This window comes from Ursus maritimus, unplaced genomic scaffold (genome assembly GCF_017311325.1).
Source record: "Ursus maritimus isolate PB19 unplaced genomic scaffold, ASM1731132v1 scaffold_35, whole genome shotgun sequence".
NCBI classification, from domain to species: Eukaryota; Metazoa; Chordata; class Mammalia; order Carnivora; family Ursidae; genus Ursus; species Ursus maritimus.
Window position 1 is genome coordinate 18,487,464 of NW_024426119.1, and position 12,896 is coordinate 18,500,359.

General features: G+C 38.7%; 1 protein-coding gene across 1 annotated transcript in view; it reads left to right on the forward strand.

Annotated features, from left to right (window-relative positions):
• PRTG (protogenin) overlaps window positions 1–12,896 on the forward strand; it is a 119,666-nt gene that overhangs the window by 95,835 nt on the left and 10,935 nt on the right. The window contains exons 12-15 of the mRNA XM_040620419.1: window positions 7,703–7,798; window positions 8,467–8,650; window positions 9,337–9,464; window positions 10,923–11,093. Coding sequence (XP_040476353.1) covers window positions 7,703–7,798; window positions 8,467–8,650; window positions 9,337–9,464; window positions 10,923–11,093 — 579 coding nt within the window. The remainder of the gene's footprint in view (window positions 1–7,702; window positions 7,799–8,466; window positions 8,651–9,336; window positions 9,465–10,922; window positions 11,094–12,896) is intronic.

The following is a 12,896-nucleotide window of genomic DNA, read 5'->3' on the forward strand; positions in this document are numbered from 1 at the left end:
TGATATTTTTATCAGTGTATTTTTATACACTGGCACTTTTGCGGACACTTTCTGTGAATTAATTTATTTCCTCTTCCCAACAGCCTTGAGAGGTAGATTCTTTTATCTTCATCATTACCCATCTTACAGGTGATTTTACCCAAGGTACAGAGGGCGAAAATAACTTCCCCAAGTTGCACAGTAATGACCTAGCTAGATCAGAATCCAGGCAGCTTGGGGCTGGCATTTGAGGCCTTCACTGTTGTGCTAGACTGTCTCTTAGCTTTCAGGTAGTGCTGAGTCATTCGGAAAGATGTCTTTTGTTTGTCTCAGCATCCTTCTCTGTAGAGGTCAGGGGACAAAAGCAATGATCTAACTCACAGGGTTTTTTAAACTCCATGTGAAATATTTATATATGTGAAAAATACAGATCCAAGGCACCCTTCTTTTCACTGATTTGCACTTCATGCAGTCCTTCTTTTGATGAAACTTAAGCAATAGCCATATTTTGTGCATGCCTGTTTTGAATTGCTCTTTCATAGTTTCATTTGGTACCTGAATAGCTCCCACCAGTAGTTGGATGAGTGGGGCCATCACTCTCCTTACAGGCACACAGGTGCCATCTAGTGATAGAGAAGAGAAGTGCAAGTTATTTAAGGGAAACACTGGAAGAAGACATGGGTTTGTTGTTTTGCGGTCTTTGGAAATATGTTGCAATGAAAATTGGGTACATTATACCAAAGCTTTTTGTAAGTTACTTAAGATGTATAAAGATACAGTTAATGCACTATTATTGTTAAATCAGGTGCTTTTAGAATGGAATTTATGTCCTTGATCAGTACATCTTTAAAAGACTTTGGCATTACAGAGAATCTAATTTTATTGCAATTTTTTCTTGTTCTGAGTTGCAGTCATTGAGGGTAATAAATACTTAATTGTTAAAACTGGATATAATTAACAGAATGAATGAATCTGTTGTCTCCATCTGCTTGCTCTTGCTAATGCTAGCCCTCAGACTTCCATATTTCCATTTCATGAAACAATCTGTTCTTCCATTAGGGAAGGAGTCCAGTATGTTGTTTTCTAAAGCTTTTATATCATCAGGTAGTTTCTTTGTTAGCAGATGAGAGATTATTAAATGAACATGGAAGACGTGGGTGACGGTGGATTTGACACTGAGAGGATTATACCCCATGTGACTTGGTTGCCAAAACAGCAGGCACACAGAACACAGCTCTTTCCATCATACGTACAAGTCAGACACAAGTCAGCCCCTGCCTGCTCCACAAACCGGGGAATATTAATGAGGACAGAGAGTGGTTAGAACTCAGCTTCAGTATTTGCCAACAGCTGATTTACTGACCTTCTGGATTCCAGACCTTGTTTGGATGAATGACCATCCTTGATGTTTTTTTGCCTTCACAGAGATGACTCCCAAATTTAAGTGTACCAAATTTTTGATAGAATCTTTTCTGTTCTCCTGGGCAACTTTCCTCATTATAATAAAAACAATAATAACATTGTGTGCTTACTAATTATAGGAACTGTACAAAGTCCTTAATAACCATGATTTCATTTAATATTCTTAAAATCTCTGGTTTGGGGATTATTTGTCTGTTTTCCAAATGAAAATAAGCAAGGCTTAGAAAACTAAAAAAATACGTTCAAGGCTATACAGTTAGTAAATAATATTTACAGAATATTCATTTATCAGTCTGTACTCTGGTAGATTGAAATTAAAAGCATGAGTTCTGGCTTTTTTTTTTAATTTTAATTTTATTTTTTAAAAAATTTATTTAAGTAATGTCTGCACTCCGCATGGGGCTCAAACTCACAACCCGGAGATCAAGAGTCACATGCTCTTCCAGCTGAGCCAGTCTGGAGCCCCAAGAGTTACAGCTTTCTAATGCTGAGTCTTCACGTAGTGTCTGACTTTTAGGAGGCATTTGATAAATGTTATTTGATACCTGTGAACTCTCTCTTGGCCAACCAGACTTCCAGTTCTGATTTCTCCTCATGTGAAACAAACTCAAGTGGAAAAATTAGTGGTGAGAATGAATAGGAAAGGAAAGGAGGTGAGATGAATCCTAGAGCCAGAGGAGAAAAGAGAAGGAGTGTGGCCACAGCAATATTTCAGGAAGGAGATCTTCATTTTTTGGCCAAAGTTTCACTCCGTAATAAAGGCACACGTTAATTTGGCTGGGACCACAATTATGTTAACTTAAGCTGCCATTCGCTGGAGGTTTGTGTTAAATTAAGTTGAACTTTCTTTCCTGGCCCTCCATCTTTATATATTGCTAACTCTTTAAGTTTAACCATAAATGCAAATACTACCTATGTGAGCCATCACTCCTGAGACCGTTAAGAATTAGCCCCAATGTGTGATTTTTATGCCCCTCGTGTTGAGTTTGGAAGGAAATGGGACCAACTCTCTCTCCCCTCTTTCCCTTTCTCCTTTTTCCCTCACTGGGTTTTGGGAAGGCCTGTACTATTCTTTGTGGCCGCTCTTCCTGACTCTGCTGTTTTCCCCCTAAACCACATTGCCAAAGTCTGCTGAGTCTCATGAAACCAAGCACTGCAGACGTGGCAGTGCAGACTCAAGGAGGCCTGTGAGTGGGCCTTGGAAACTGGTTCCCTGTGGCATTTCACAGCGTTGATCCTGGGTCTCTGCTTTGCCCTCCATGCGTTGGAGGGTCTTTTCAGAACTGCAGAGTTTTAAGACGTGTGCTGCTTATGCTAACGTACATTATTTGTGCATTTAACTATATGTAATATGTTGGTCCTCAACTCTGATTTTTTTTGCTCTGTATCTTGTTAATTATATAGATGTTCTCTCTTTTTTTTTTAGCTGATAACTCTTATTGCCTGACAGTGCTCATCTTAACATTATTCGAGGGCTCTGCTTCCCTGAGTCCATGATATCAAATTTCTATCAAATGGATGCAGAAACATGAGCCATGTTGTTCCGGGGTCTCTGGATTAACAAACCAAAATAATAAGGTGGCTGGATTTTGAGGTTGAAGTCCTAGTTCTCAGAGCCTAAGAGGAGCACGTGGCAAACGCAGATGGCTGCTCAGCTTGGCCCCCGACCTGGCACTTTAATTTCGTTACATGAGATTCTTTGAAGAACATACAGAGTCGATCACATGTGAACAAACGTTCAATGGGCTTTCCCTCTCCTCTATTTTTTGCACTAAAACAGTTTCCAAAATTATCGTGGCCCTGGCTGCACTTTTTGTGTGTGGATAGAAAGGAATCTCGTGCACCTGATTTGCCGGCCTCATGGTTTGCCTTTTCCTGACCTCGTGGATACGAGAAGGGGGAGGAGCCCAGCCCGGGAGATGGTTGCTCCGGCAACTCGGATGATTTCCAGATGGGCCCCAGAAGGGCTGGGCTGTTGCCGTGCTGAGTGGGCTGTACAGGTGCTAGGTGTACTCTTCTCTCATTGTCTCAGGACACGTACGCTGCTTCTCATCAACCAGAAGAGGTTAATTTGGGGTTTAAAATTTCATGTACACAGCTCATTTTTTAAAGACGAAGAGGGGAAAATGAAGAATCCATTTTAGGACTAAAAATAAATAACCATTCCAGAGAAATATTCATGAAGTGCGGATTGGTTGTTTGCACAGTGGAAAAAAAGATTCATCTCTCCACCCATACTCATAACCCTCATCAAAATCCACTTTCTGTGAGAGCTGGCCGTATGCATGTCTGGCTACCTGAGAATGTGAGCTACTTGGGGCAAACTGTGTCTCATCCATACTTCTTTTTCTGTATCTCCTAATTCCTGACATGATGCCCCACACTCAGGAGGCTTTCCTAAAGATAGTCTTCTTTCTTTTTTTTTTTTTTAAGATTTTATTTATTCATTTGACAGAGATAGAGACAGCCAACGAGAGAGGGAACACAGCAGGGGGAGTGGGAGAGGAAGAAGCAGGCTCATAGCGGAAGAGTCTGATGTGGGGCTCGATCCCAGAATGTCGGGATCACACCCTGAGCTGAAGGCAGACGCTTAACCGCTGTGCCACCCAGGCGCCCCTAAAGATAGTCTTCTGATTGAGTAGAGATAGAATGAAGAAACACGCTTGAAGAACTTGACTGCAGAGAGCCACATGACTTCCATTTGTACCCATTCAGAGGCAGTATTTGTAAGATGGCACTCAGTTGCCTAAGAGCTCAGCAATACGTTAGGAGGAAAGAAAGAAGAACGCGGGTTCAAATTAAGTTGCCATTAATCGGCACAGAAATCTTCAAATCTTAGAATTTCAGGGCTTAATGGTGGAAATCATTTGACGAATGAAGTCCAAATGTATTTCTGTGTTTTCTGTAGTTACTTTGTAAAATGTTTGAAAATACTTGTGTTTTAAAATCCATTATAAGGAGACAGACTTACCTGCTGTGACAAAAGCACATGTGATAGAAATATCCACAAGTCCTTAGTTTGGCTTTGTGTAACACTAGACATGCTACTTAGCAGTTTAGTACCACCGTTTATAGAACGGGAAGAACATTCATAGAGTTTCGTGTTACTCAAATAAGATATCATTTTCTGTAGTATAATCGAATATTAGTCTTCTACTTCCTATCTAAAAAGTATAGAAACGTCCTAAGTTGTACACATTTTTCTTCTTGCGGTTTTGATTTTGTCAAAACAAATAGAAACAGAAATAAAAATTTTATATTTTAGGACATCCTTTTAATGCATTTTCGTATTCAATAATAGAATATATCAGTTTTTAAAATGTACAGACTCAAATTATTTTGGAAATTTTAATCAACTTCACGTTTTATTTTTGAGTTTTTGTTTTTAAAGTTGATTTACTTTAATCTCCGTACCCAACGTCGGGCTTGAACTCACAACTCTGAGATCAAGAGTCGCATGCTCCCCCAACTAAACCAGCCAGGCATCCCTATTTTTGGATTTTTAAATGTTTAAATTCACTCTGGAATTATTTTTATCTTTTTATTGTAAGTTTTTCCCACATTGGATATAGCTATCAAGGATGATTTTTCCGTTATGAAGTATTAGATGTATTTGTGTATTATTATTTAGAGAAATATAACATGGAAATACATTAAAGTTAGAAATATAACTACCATATAATCCAGCAGTCCCACTTCTGGGTATATAGCAAAAGGAAATGAAATCAGTATCTTAAAGAGATAACTGCACCCCCATGTTCATTGCAGCATTATTCGCAATAGCCAAGATATAAAAACAACCTAAATGTCTGCTGATGGGTGAATGGACAAAGAAAATATGGCCTGTATACACAATGGAATATTAGTCAGCCTTAAAAAAGGAAGGAAATCATGCCATTTGTGCAACATGAATGAACCTAGAGGGTGTTATGCTAAGTGAAATAAGCCGGATACAGAAAGACAGTTACTGCATGATTTCATCAATGTGTGGAATCCAAACTAGTAGAACTCATAGAAGCAGAGAGTAGAATGGTGGCTGCCAGGTGCTCGGTGATGGGGGATATGGGGAGATGTCGCTCAAGGGTGCAAAGCTTCACTTATGCAAGATGAATAAGTTCCGGAGATCCGGTGATCTGGAGAGCATGGTGATGATACTTATCAATACTGTGTTGTATACTTGAGATTTACTAAGATCTTTTTTTTTAACTATCACAAAAAATGCTTTATTGAATATTTGGTATAATTTCACACACTTATGCAAACATTTTCTGAAATAAAATTGTTGGAAATTGTTAGGTCAAATAGGATGCACATTTTAATTTTATTATTTCTTTTCTTTTTTTTTCTTTTTTTTAATAATAATTTTTTATTATGTTAGTCACCATACAGTATATCCCTAGTTTTTGATGTAATGTTCCATGATTCATTACTTGCGTATAACACCCAGTGCACCATGCAATACGTGCCCTCCCTACCACCCATCACCAGCCTATCCCATTCCCCCACCTCCCTCCCCTCTGAAGCCCTCAGTTTGTTTCCCAGAGTCCATAGTCTCATGCTTCATTCCCCCTTTTGTTTACACCCCCTTCATTCTTCCCTTTCTTCTTCTACCGATCTTCCTATTTCTTATGTTCCATAAATGAGTGAAACCATATGATAATTGTCTTTCTCTGCTTGACTTATTTCACTTAGCATTATCTCCTCTAGTCCCATCCATGTTGCTGCAAATGTTGTGAAATCGTTCTTTCTGATAGCTTCCATGTTGCAGCAAATGTTGAGAAATTGTTCTTTTTGATGGCTGAGTAATATTCCATTGTATATATGGACCACATCTTCTTAATCCAGTAATCTGTTGAAGGTCATCTCGGCTCCTTCCACGATTTAGCTGTTGTGGACAGTGCTGCTATGAACATTGGGGTGCATATGGCCCTTCTCTTCACTACGTCTGTATCTTTGGAGTAGATACCCAGTAGTGCAATTGCTGGATCATAGGGTAGCTCAATTTTTAACTTTTTAAGGGACCTCCATACTGTTTTCCAAAGTGGCTGTACCAACTTGCATTCCCACCAGCAGTGTAAGAGGGATCCCCTTTCTCCACATCCTCTCCAACATTTGTTGTTTCCTGCCTTGTCAGTTTTTGCCATTCTAACTGGTGTAAGGTGGTATCTCAAGATGGTTTTGATTTATATTTCCCTGATGGTTAATGATTTTGAACATTTTTCCATGTGTCTGTTAGCCATTTGTATGTCTTCATTGGATAAGTGTCTGTTCATATCTTCTGCCCATTTTTTGATTTGATTATTTGTTTCCCGTGTATTTTCAACATACCCACACAAAAATGGTAACTATGTGAGGTGATAGTATATATTTACTAGCTTGATTGTAGAAATCACTTCACAATGTATACATATGTCAAACATCAACTCGTATACCTTAAATATATACAACTTCTATTCATCAGTGGTACCTCAGCAAAGCTGGGTTTCAAAAAAGAAATACATTATTTTTTCATAGTATTTATTTTTTGTCCCAAGCGAGTACTCTATAATTAAATGTTATCATTTAATGTATTTATATCATTAAACTTCTTGAATATATTCTAAAGCATGTCATTTAAAATGTATAACCATTTATTTCCTCAAAAATCTGAAAAATTTTTTTTGTTTCTGTCAGTATGGGATGGACTTTGGTTTTCATATTGTGACAGTTAATGAAGACCAGTAGGGGGAGCTCCAATTCCTCTTTCTTGGAGAATTTAACTGTCAACCTGAAACTAGGTTTATGGAAAGGGCACACATAGGAATAAACTTAAATAACACATGATTACAAAACTTTTTAAAGTTACTAAAGGATGAAAATTATAATTATCTTTACCTTTGAGGGGGAAAATAAGCTCAGTTTGATTTCCATGCTTTTTAAGGTAGCTACCCCTTCCAATAACTAAAAACTTCTATATAGTGTAACCTCTTACGAGTGATCCATCAGGCAACCCCCAAGGCTTTTAGAATCAAGAATCCATCTCTGGTCAGTTGAGGAGGAGGACAAAGAGTAATAGTGTTAATGTTATTGTTTGAAGAGAGGTTAAGTAATATTGTAAATAACTGGTAGATAGTCACAGTAACAATGTCACACAAAGGTGAATTGCTGAGTCACTGTGTAGGAGAGGGAAAGGGAAAAACCCTCTCATTTCACTTAAAACTGTTATGCATCCAAAAGATTTTTAAACCAAAATCTGCAAAGGCTCTGGAGGGGTGATATCTAGAGGGCTGGACCAAATTATTACCTGTCAGTTTCTTTATAGACCCCAGAAGAAAGTATCACGTGAGGCTGCTGGCTTACAACAGCATAGAAGATGGCTATCAGGCCGATCAGACAGTCAGCACTCCGGGCTGCGTGTGTAAGTAAGAGTTGTGGGAGCACGTTTCACTCCGTCTGGCTCACAGTCCTTGTTCTCGAGAACCCTTCCTTCTGCAAATTTAAGTCTCGTTACTACTTGGAATCATTGGTGGTTTTATCTCTTCCGTGGCACCTAACATAGTTATTTTGAACAAAAAAGCATGTACTTACATGCTCAAAATAAATACTTGAGCGAGGTGTATTTAATTATAAGAACCTGTTTTACTTTTGCAATCAAAAGACCCTTAGAAATACAAATGGGGAAAATAACCCTGAATACCTATCTGCTCTAATCTTAAGGCTGTTTATTTCCTTCCAGTTACTGTTCAGTTCGGCTGCTAAGACCTGTTTGGTTTTATTGCTACTGAAGAGGGTGTCAGTTTAGTTTTAAGTCCATTGCTGGCCTTCGGAATGTGTTTGGCTAGTAGTTTGACTTCTTGGTGCTTCTGTTTTACAATCTAAGTATTGATCATATTTGATTGCTTATCTAACTCAGGAAAGAGTTGCTCAGAATTGAATGATACCTCTCTAGATATATCTATGAACCTCTTTAATGAAAAAAAGAACCTAAAGTCAACCAATAGGGTGGGGAATTACGATTTTATCATTTTACCACTTTCTACAGTAATATTACGCTGTGCAATAAATTAACGTTGTCTTTCTCAATAGCTGTTCGTGATCGCATGGTTCCTCCTCCACCACCACCCCACCATCTCTATGCGAAGGCTAACACCTCATCTTCCATCTTCCTGCACTGGAGGAGGCCTGCGTTCACCACTGCACAAATTAACTACACCATCCGCTGTAACCCTGTTGGCCTGCAGAATGCTTCTTTGGTTCTATACCTTCAAACGTATGTAGCTTCTATTAATCGTGGTTTTCTTTGCACTTCTCCCCACTCACACTTATTTCTTACCATCTTGGGCCAGCTTGACCTTTAGCTGTAAGCACCTGTCTCAGGACTTACCGTACTTATAAAATGGTTGGGAGTTTTGCATCTTTACCATATTCAGTTCTGGAAACTGCATCTTCTGACATTTAGTTTCTATAAAGGATTTTGTGTTGGTTTCCTCAGCCTCATGCTGCAAGATTAGGCAAGAAGCTATTATTACTTTCAAGTGGCTAAACTTAGCATGTTTAAAGGAAAACACAAAAGACCACTTTCATGCTGGCATCAAAAAATAAAGCTTATTCTGTTTTCTTGGTTATAGTTAGAAAAAAGTCCATCATTATGGTTTAACAGAATGATTTGACTCCCAGTATTTCAGAGGAAATCCCTTTGTATTGGGATATTTCTATACTGCTAATTTCATAGTTCCCTCTCAGAGAGGCAATTTGTAGGCTCATTTCTATAGGATAATACCAAGTATAGTATTTTAATAGTCAAAGGAGATTGCTTTTTTAGTCTAAAAAAATTTTTTTAAAGAAAATGAGGTAATAAATAATAACAGTATGCTTACTTGTGTTGACTGGAAATACTGATACTCTTTTAGAAACAATGTATTATCAGCATTAACAGCTTCGTTACTAATTTTATAGATCAGAAACTCACATGTTGGTTCAAGGTCTAGAACCAAACACCAAATATGAATTTGCTGTACGGCTGCACGTGGATCAGCTTTCCAGCCCCTGGAGCCCCGTTGTCTACCATTCGACACTTCCAGAAGGTACGGACATTTATCTATATGTTAAAAAAATAGATATGCCACTTTAGGGGCTCCTGGGTGGCTCAGTCGGTTGAGTGTCTGCCTTTGGCCCAGATCATGATCTCAGGGTCCTGGGATTGAGCCCTGCTGTCAGGCTCCCTGCTCTGCTGGGAGCCTGCTTCTCCCTCTCCCTCTGCCTGGTCGTGCTCTCTCTTTCTCTCAAATAAATAAATAAAATCTTAAAAAAAAAAAAATAGATATGTCACTTTAAAGAAGATACTACCCGGTTACCACCCTGGTTGCCATGTATGCATTTGTTTTGTTTTGTTTCTTAACTTTCGAAATGTATTTTCTTCTATTATAGTAAATGTTTATTTCCTCTCACCGTATTTTTTCCTCTCACTGTATATATCACACAAGCCACTGGGCTTAAATTTAACGTCTCTTTGGGGAGCACTACATTTTCTAAAGTCAGGTGTGCTGTTCAAGACTGTACCCAAATAATTTAAAATGGAAGTACGTGAATAGTGTACTTAACGATGTTAGGCGCCCACCTTAGAAGTCGTGTGTGGTAGCTTGCCTGCTGTGCACAGTGCGGGGGAGAGGGGAGACCTGATCGAGCACCACTGCTGAAGCTTACCTGTGCCTCTTGCTAAGGTATCTCACATCTGTGGACCTGCATTTCCTTTTCTCTAGAATGAGGGTGAGGGAGTAGATGATCTATGTTAAGGACCATCGCGGCTCTATTCTAATTTATGCTGAGAGAAAACAAAGGAAGGACATTAACGTCAGCAAGCATGGGGCCTCTTGGCTGTTGTTTTGGCTATATTCCACATGTGGTGGGGTGCCAAAAACCAGCTCTTCACACTTTTAGTTCATATCAAACACGTTGTCAGCTAAAATCCCAAGACTTGACTACTTTCGCAAGTATAAATTATTAGTCTAAGGTCTGCCCTGTAAATTCACGGATTGACAACTTTTTGGAGAATAAATGTTTTGGTCTCAGTATATCCTTCAGTGGCTTCCTATATCACGTGAGATATATATTCTGTATGTTTTAGTAAGAAATGTGGTTTAGATTCAATACCTAATGGGGTGAGATTCAATACCTAATGGGCAGGTGCTGCTGGTGGAATTGTAAACCTTTCTAGTTATCAGTTTGGCAAAACAATACCAAAAGCCCTAAAAACGCTTACACCCTTTGACTTAGTAATTCCCCATCTAGGAATCTACCATCTCCTTTTTTTTTTTTAATGTTTTAATTATAAAAATGAAATTAGCTCTCAGAAAAAGAAGAAAAAATAGTGTTTTACTCTTAACACTAATGATCTGTAAAAGCTGTGCTTCTGAGATGTTTTTATAGTGGTTTCTAGTTTTTCCACACTCTTTTCCCAAAGTTTTTCAGTCCGTTGGCCAGGTATTTGAGTGTTTATCACCATGTAACCCTGGTAATACAATATTTTCTCCATGTATGTACAGCACCGGCAGGCCCACCAGTTGGAGTAAAAGTGACGTTGATAGAAGATGACACTGCTCTTGTTTCTTGGAAACCCCCTGATGGCCCAGAGACCGTGGTGACGCGCTATACCATCTTGTACGCGTCCAGGAAGGCCTGGATTGCAGGAGAGTGGCAGGTCCTACACCGAGAAGGTAATGATCATAAGTTATCAAAGAGGATGAAATGTAAGATTATTGATGATAAGGAAACAAACAGAAAGAAGGATCTAGAGTTTGTTCTGAATTTATATTTATGAAGTAACATTATAAAAGATTTGGGTTTTATTCACAGAGCACTGGGGAACCATCAGGATATTTTAAGCATGAGCCTATGATATACATTCTGGAAAGATCACTCTTGACTATTGTGATTAGAACGGGTTTGGTGCAGGAGGGATGGATCAGAGTAATGTAGAGAATAGGAGGCGACTGTAGTGGTCCAGACTATAAGCCTGAATTAGGATACCGAGGATTGAGATGGGAAGGAGAGGATGGTCAAAGGATAGTAGCTTAAGTAGAGAAAGAATGGGGCAAGGAAAGAAGATCCGTTATAGTTGACTACTAGATATCCAGTGTTGGTGTGTCTTACACTGGAGTAGCAAATGCTGGAAGATCTGGTTTAAGCTAGCAGACCTTTTTACTAAAATGGTCCACGTACAAATAAATTGGTCCATGTGAATATCAGGGTCCCACTGAAGTACAGGGAAAAGCTGACTGGGGCATAAGAACACTGAATTTACTTTTTTAACACTAATTTTTTTTTTTTTTTTGCTAAGAAAAACAGTTCTAAAATTTTTAACATTCTTACTGCATGCTTTTATCATTATATCCTTTTTACATTTTTGAATCTTCCATTTGGGCAAGTCCCACATGCCAGTTTTTAGATGGGCCATCACATAAATAGTAAAGTTTCATTATTTTGGCACGTTCTTAATTCAGACACGTATTGCTAAGCAATTAAAAGCTTGAGAAGGATTTCAAGAAGGAAATTTGTTGGCCATCTGCATATTCTAAGCACTTTTACAGTACTGAGCATTTGTACGTACTTTTTACCTTTTAAAGGGAATACTTACCTACTTAGGATAAACTTTAAAGACACTTACGTGGATGTAGTATAAAACTCTATGCAGTTGTAAAACAAATCAATGGTGACTGTCGTGGGAATCTTAATAGTCATATATTCATATTTTTCATTATGCAGAAGCCCCACTAAGTAATGCTTTCCCAGTCACTGAGGAGACTTGAAAGTCATAAGTACTTGCCAGCAATACAATTTTATATTTGTGTCCATTATCTATTGCTACCTAACAAACCACTTTATAAATTAGCCATCCTATTTTCTCACAGTTCTGTGAGTCAGCAATTTGGACTGGGATCAGCTGGGCACTTCTCCTGGTCCCTCCTGAGGTCACTCATGAGACTGAAATCATCTCCTGGTTGCAACAGAGTGTGAGTAGCTCAAAAACAGCAAGAGAGAGTTCCAAAGTCAGGAAGAGAGGGAGGGAGCTGCACGTACAATGCTTTGCGAGCCTCTGCTTGTAGCACATTTGCTGATGTCCCACTGGGCAAAGCAAATCAGGTAGGCAAGACCAGAATTGGTGCAGGAGAGGACTGCCCATGGGTGTGGAGAGATGGAGGTACAATTTATTTGGAGCTAGTAGTCTTACAGACTACCCCACTATTCTTAAAATGTACAACTCAAGTTTTAGTTAATTCCAAAATGACTTATTGACACATTTGACCCTGACTAACCTGATTTATCCCATGAGCACTTCTTCCCTTTATCTCTTTATTTGTACCTGCCTAAAAAGAAACTGTATTTTGTTTTGGTTCCTTTTAATGCATTCATTTGCCGGTTTCAGACAAGGAACAAAAAACATTTATCCTCATCCATGACCCAATAGTGAAATGGATTGTAATTGCAGGATTTACACCTATATAAAACTTTCTAACTAT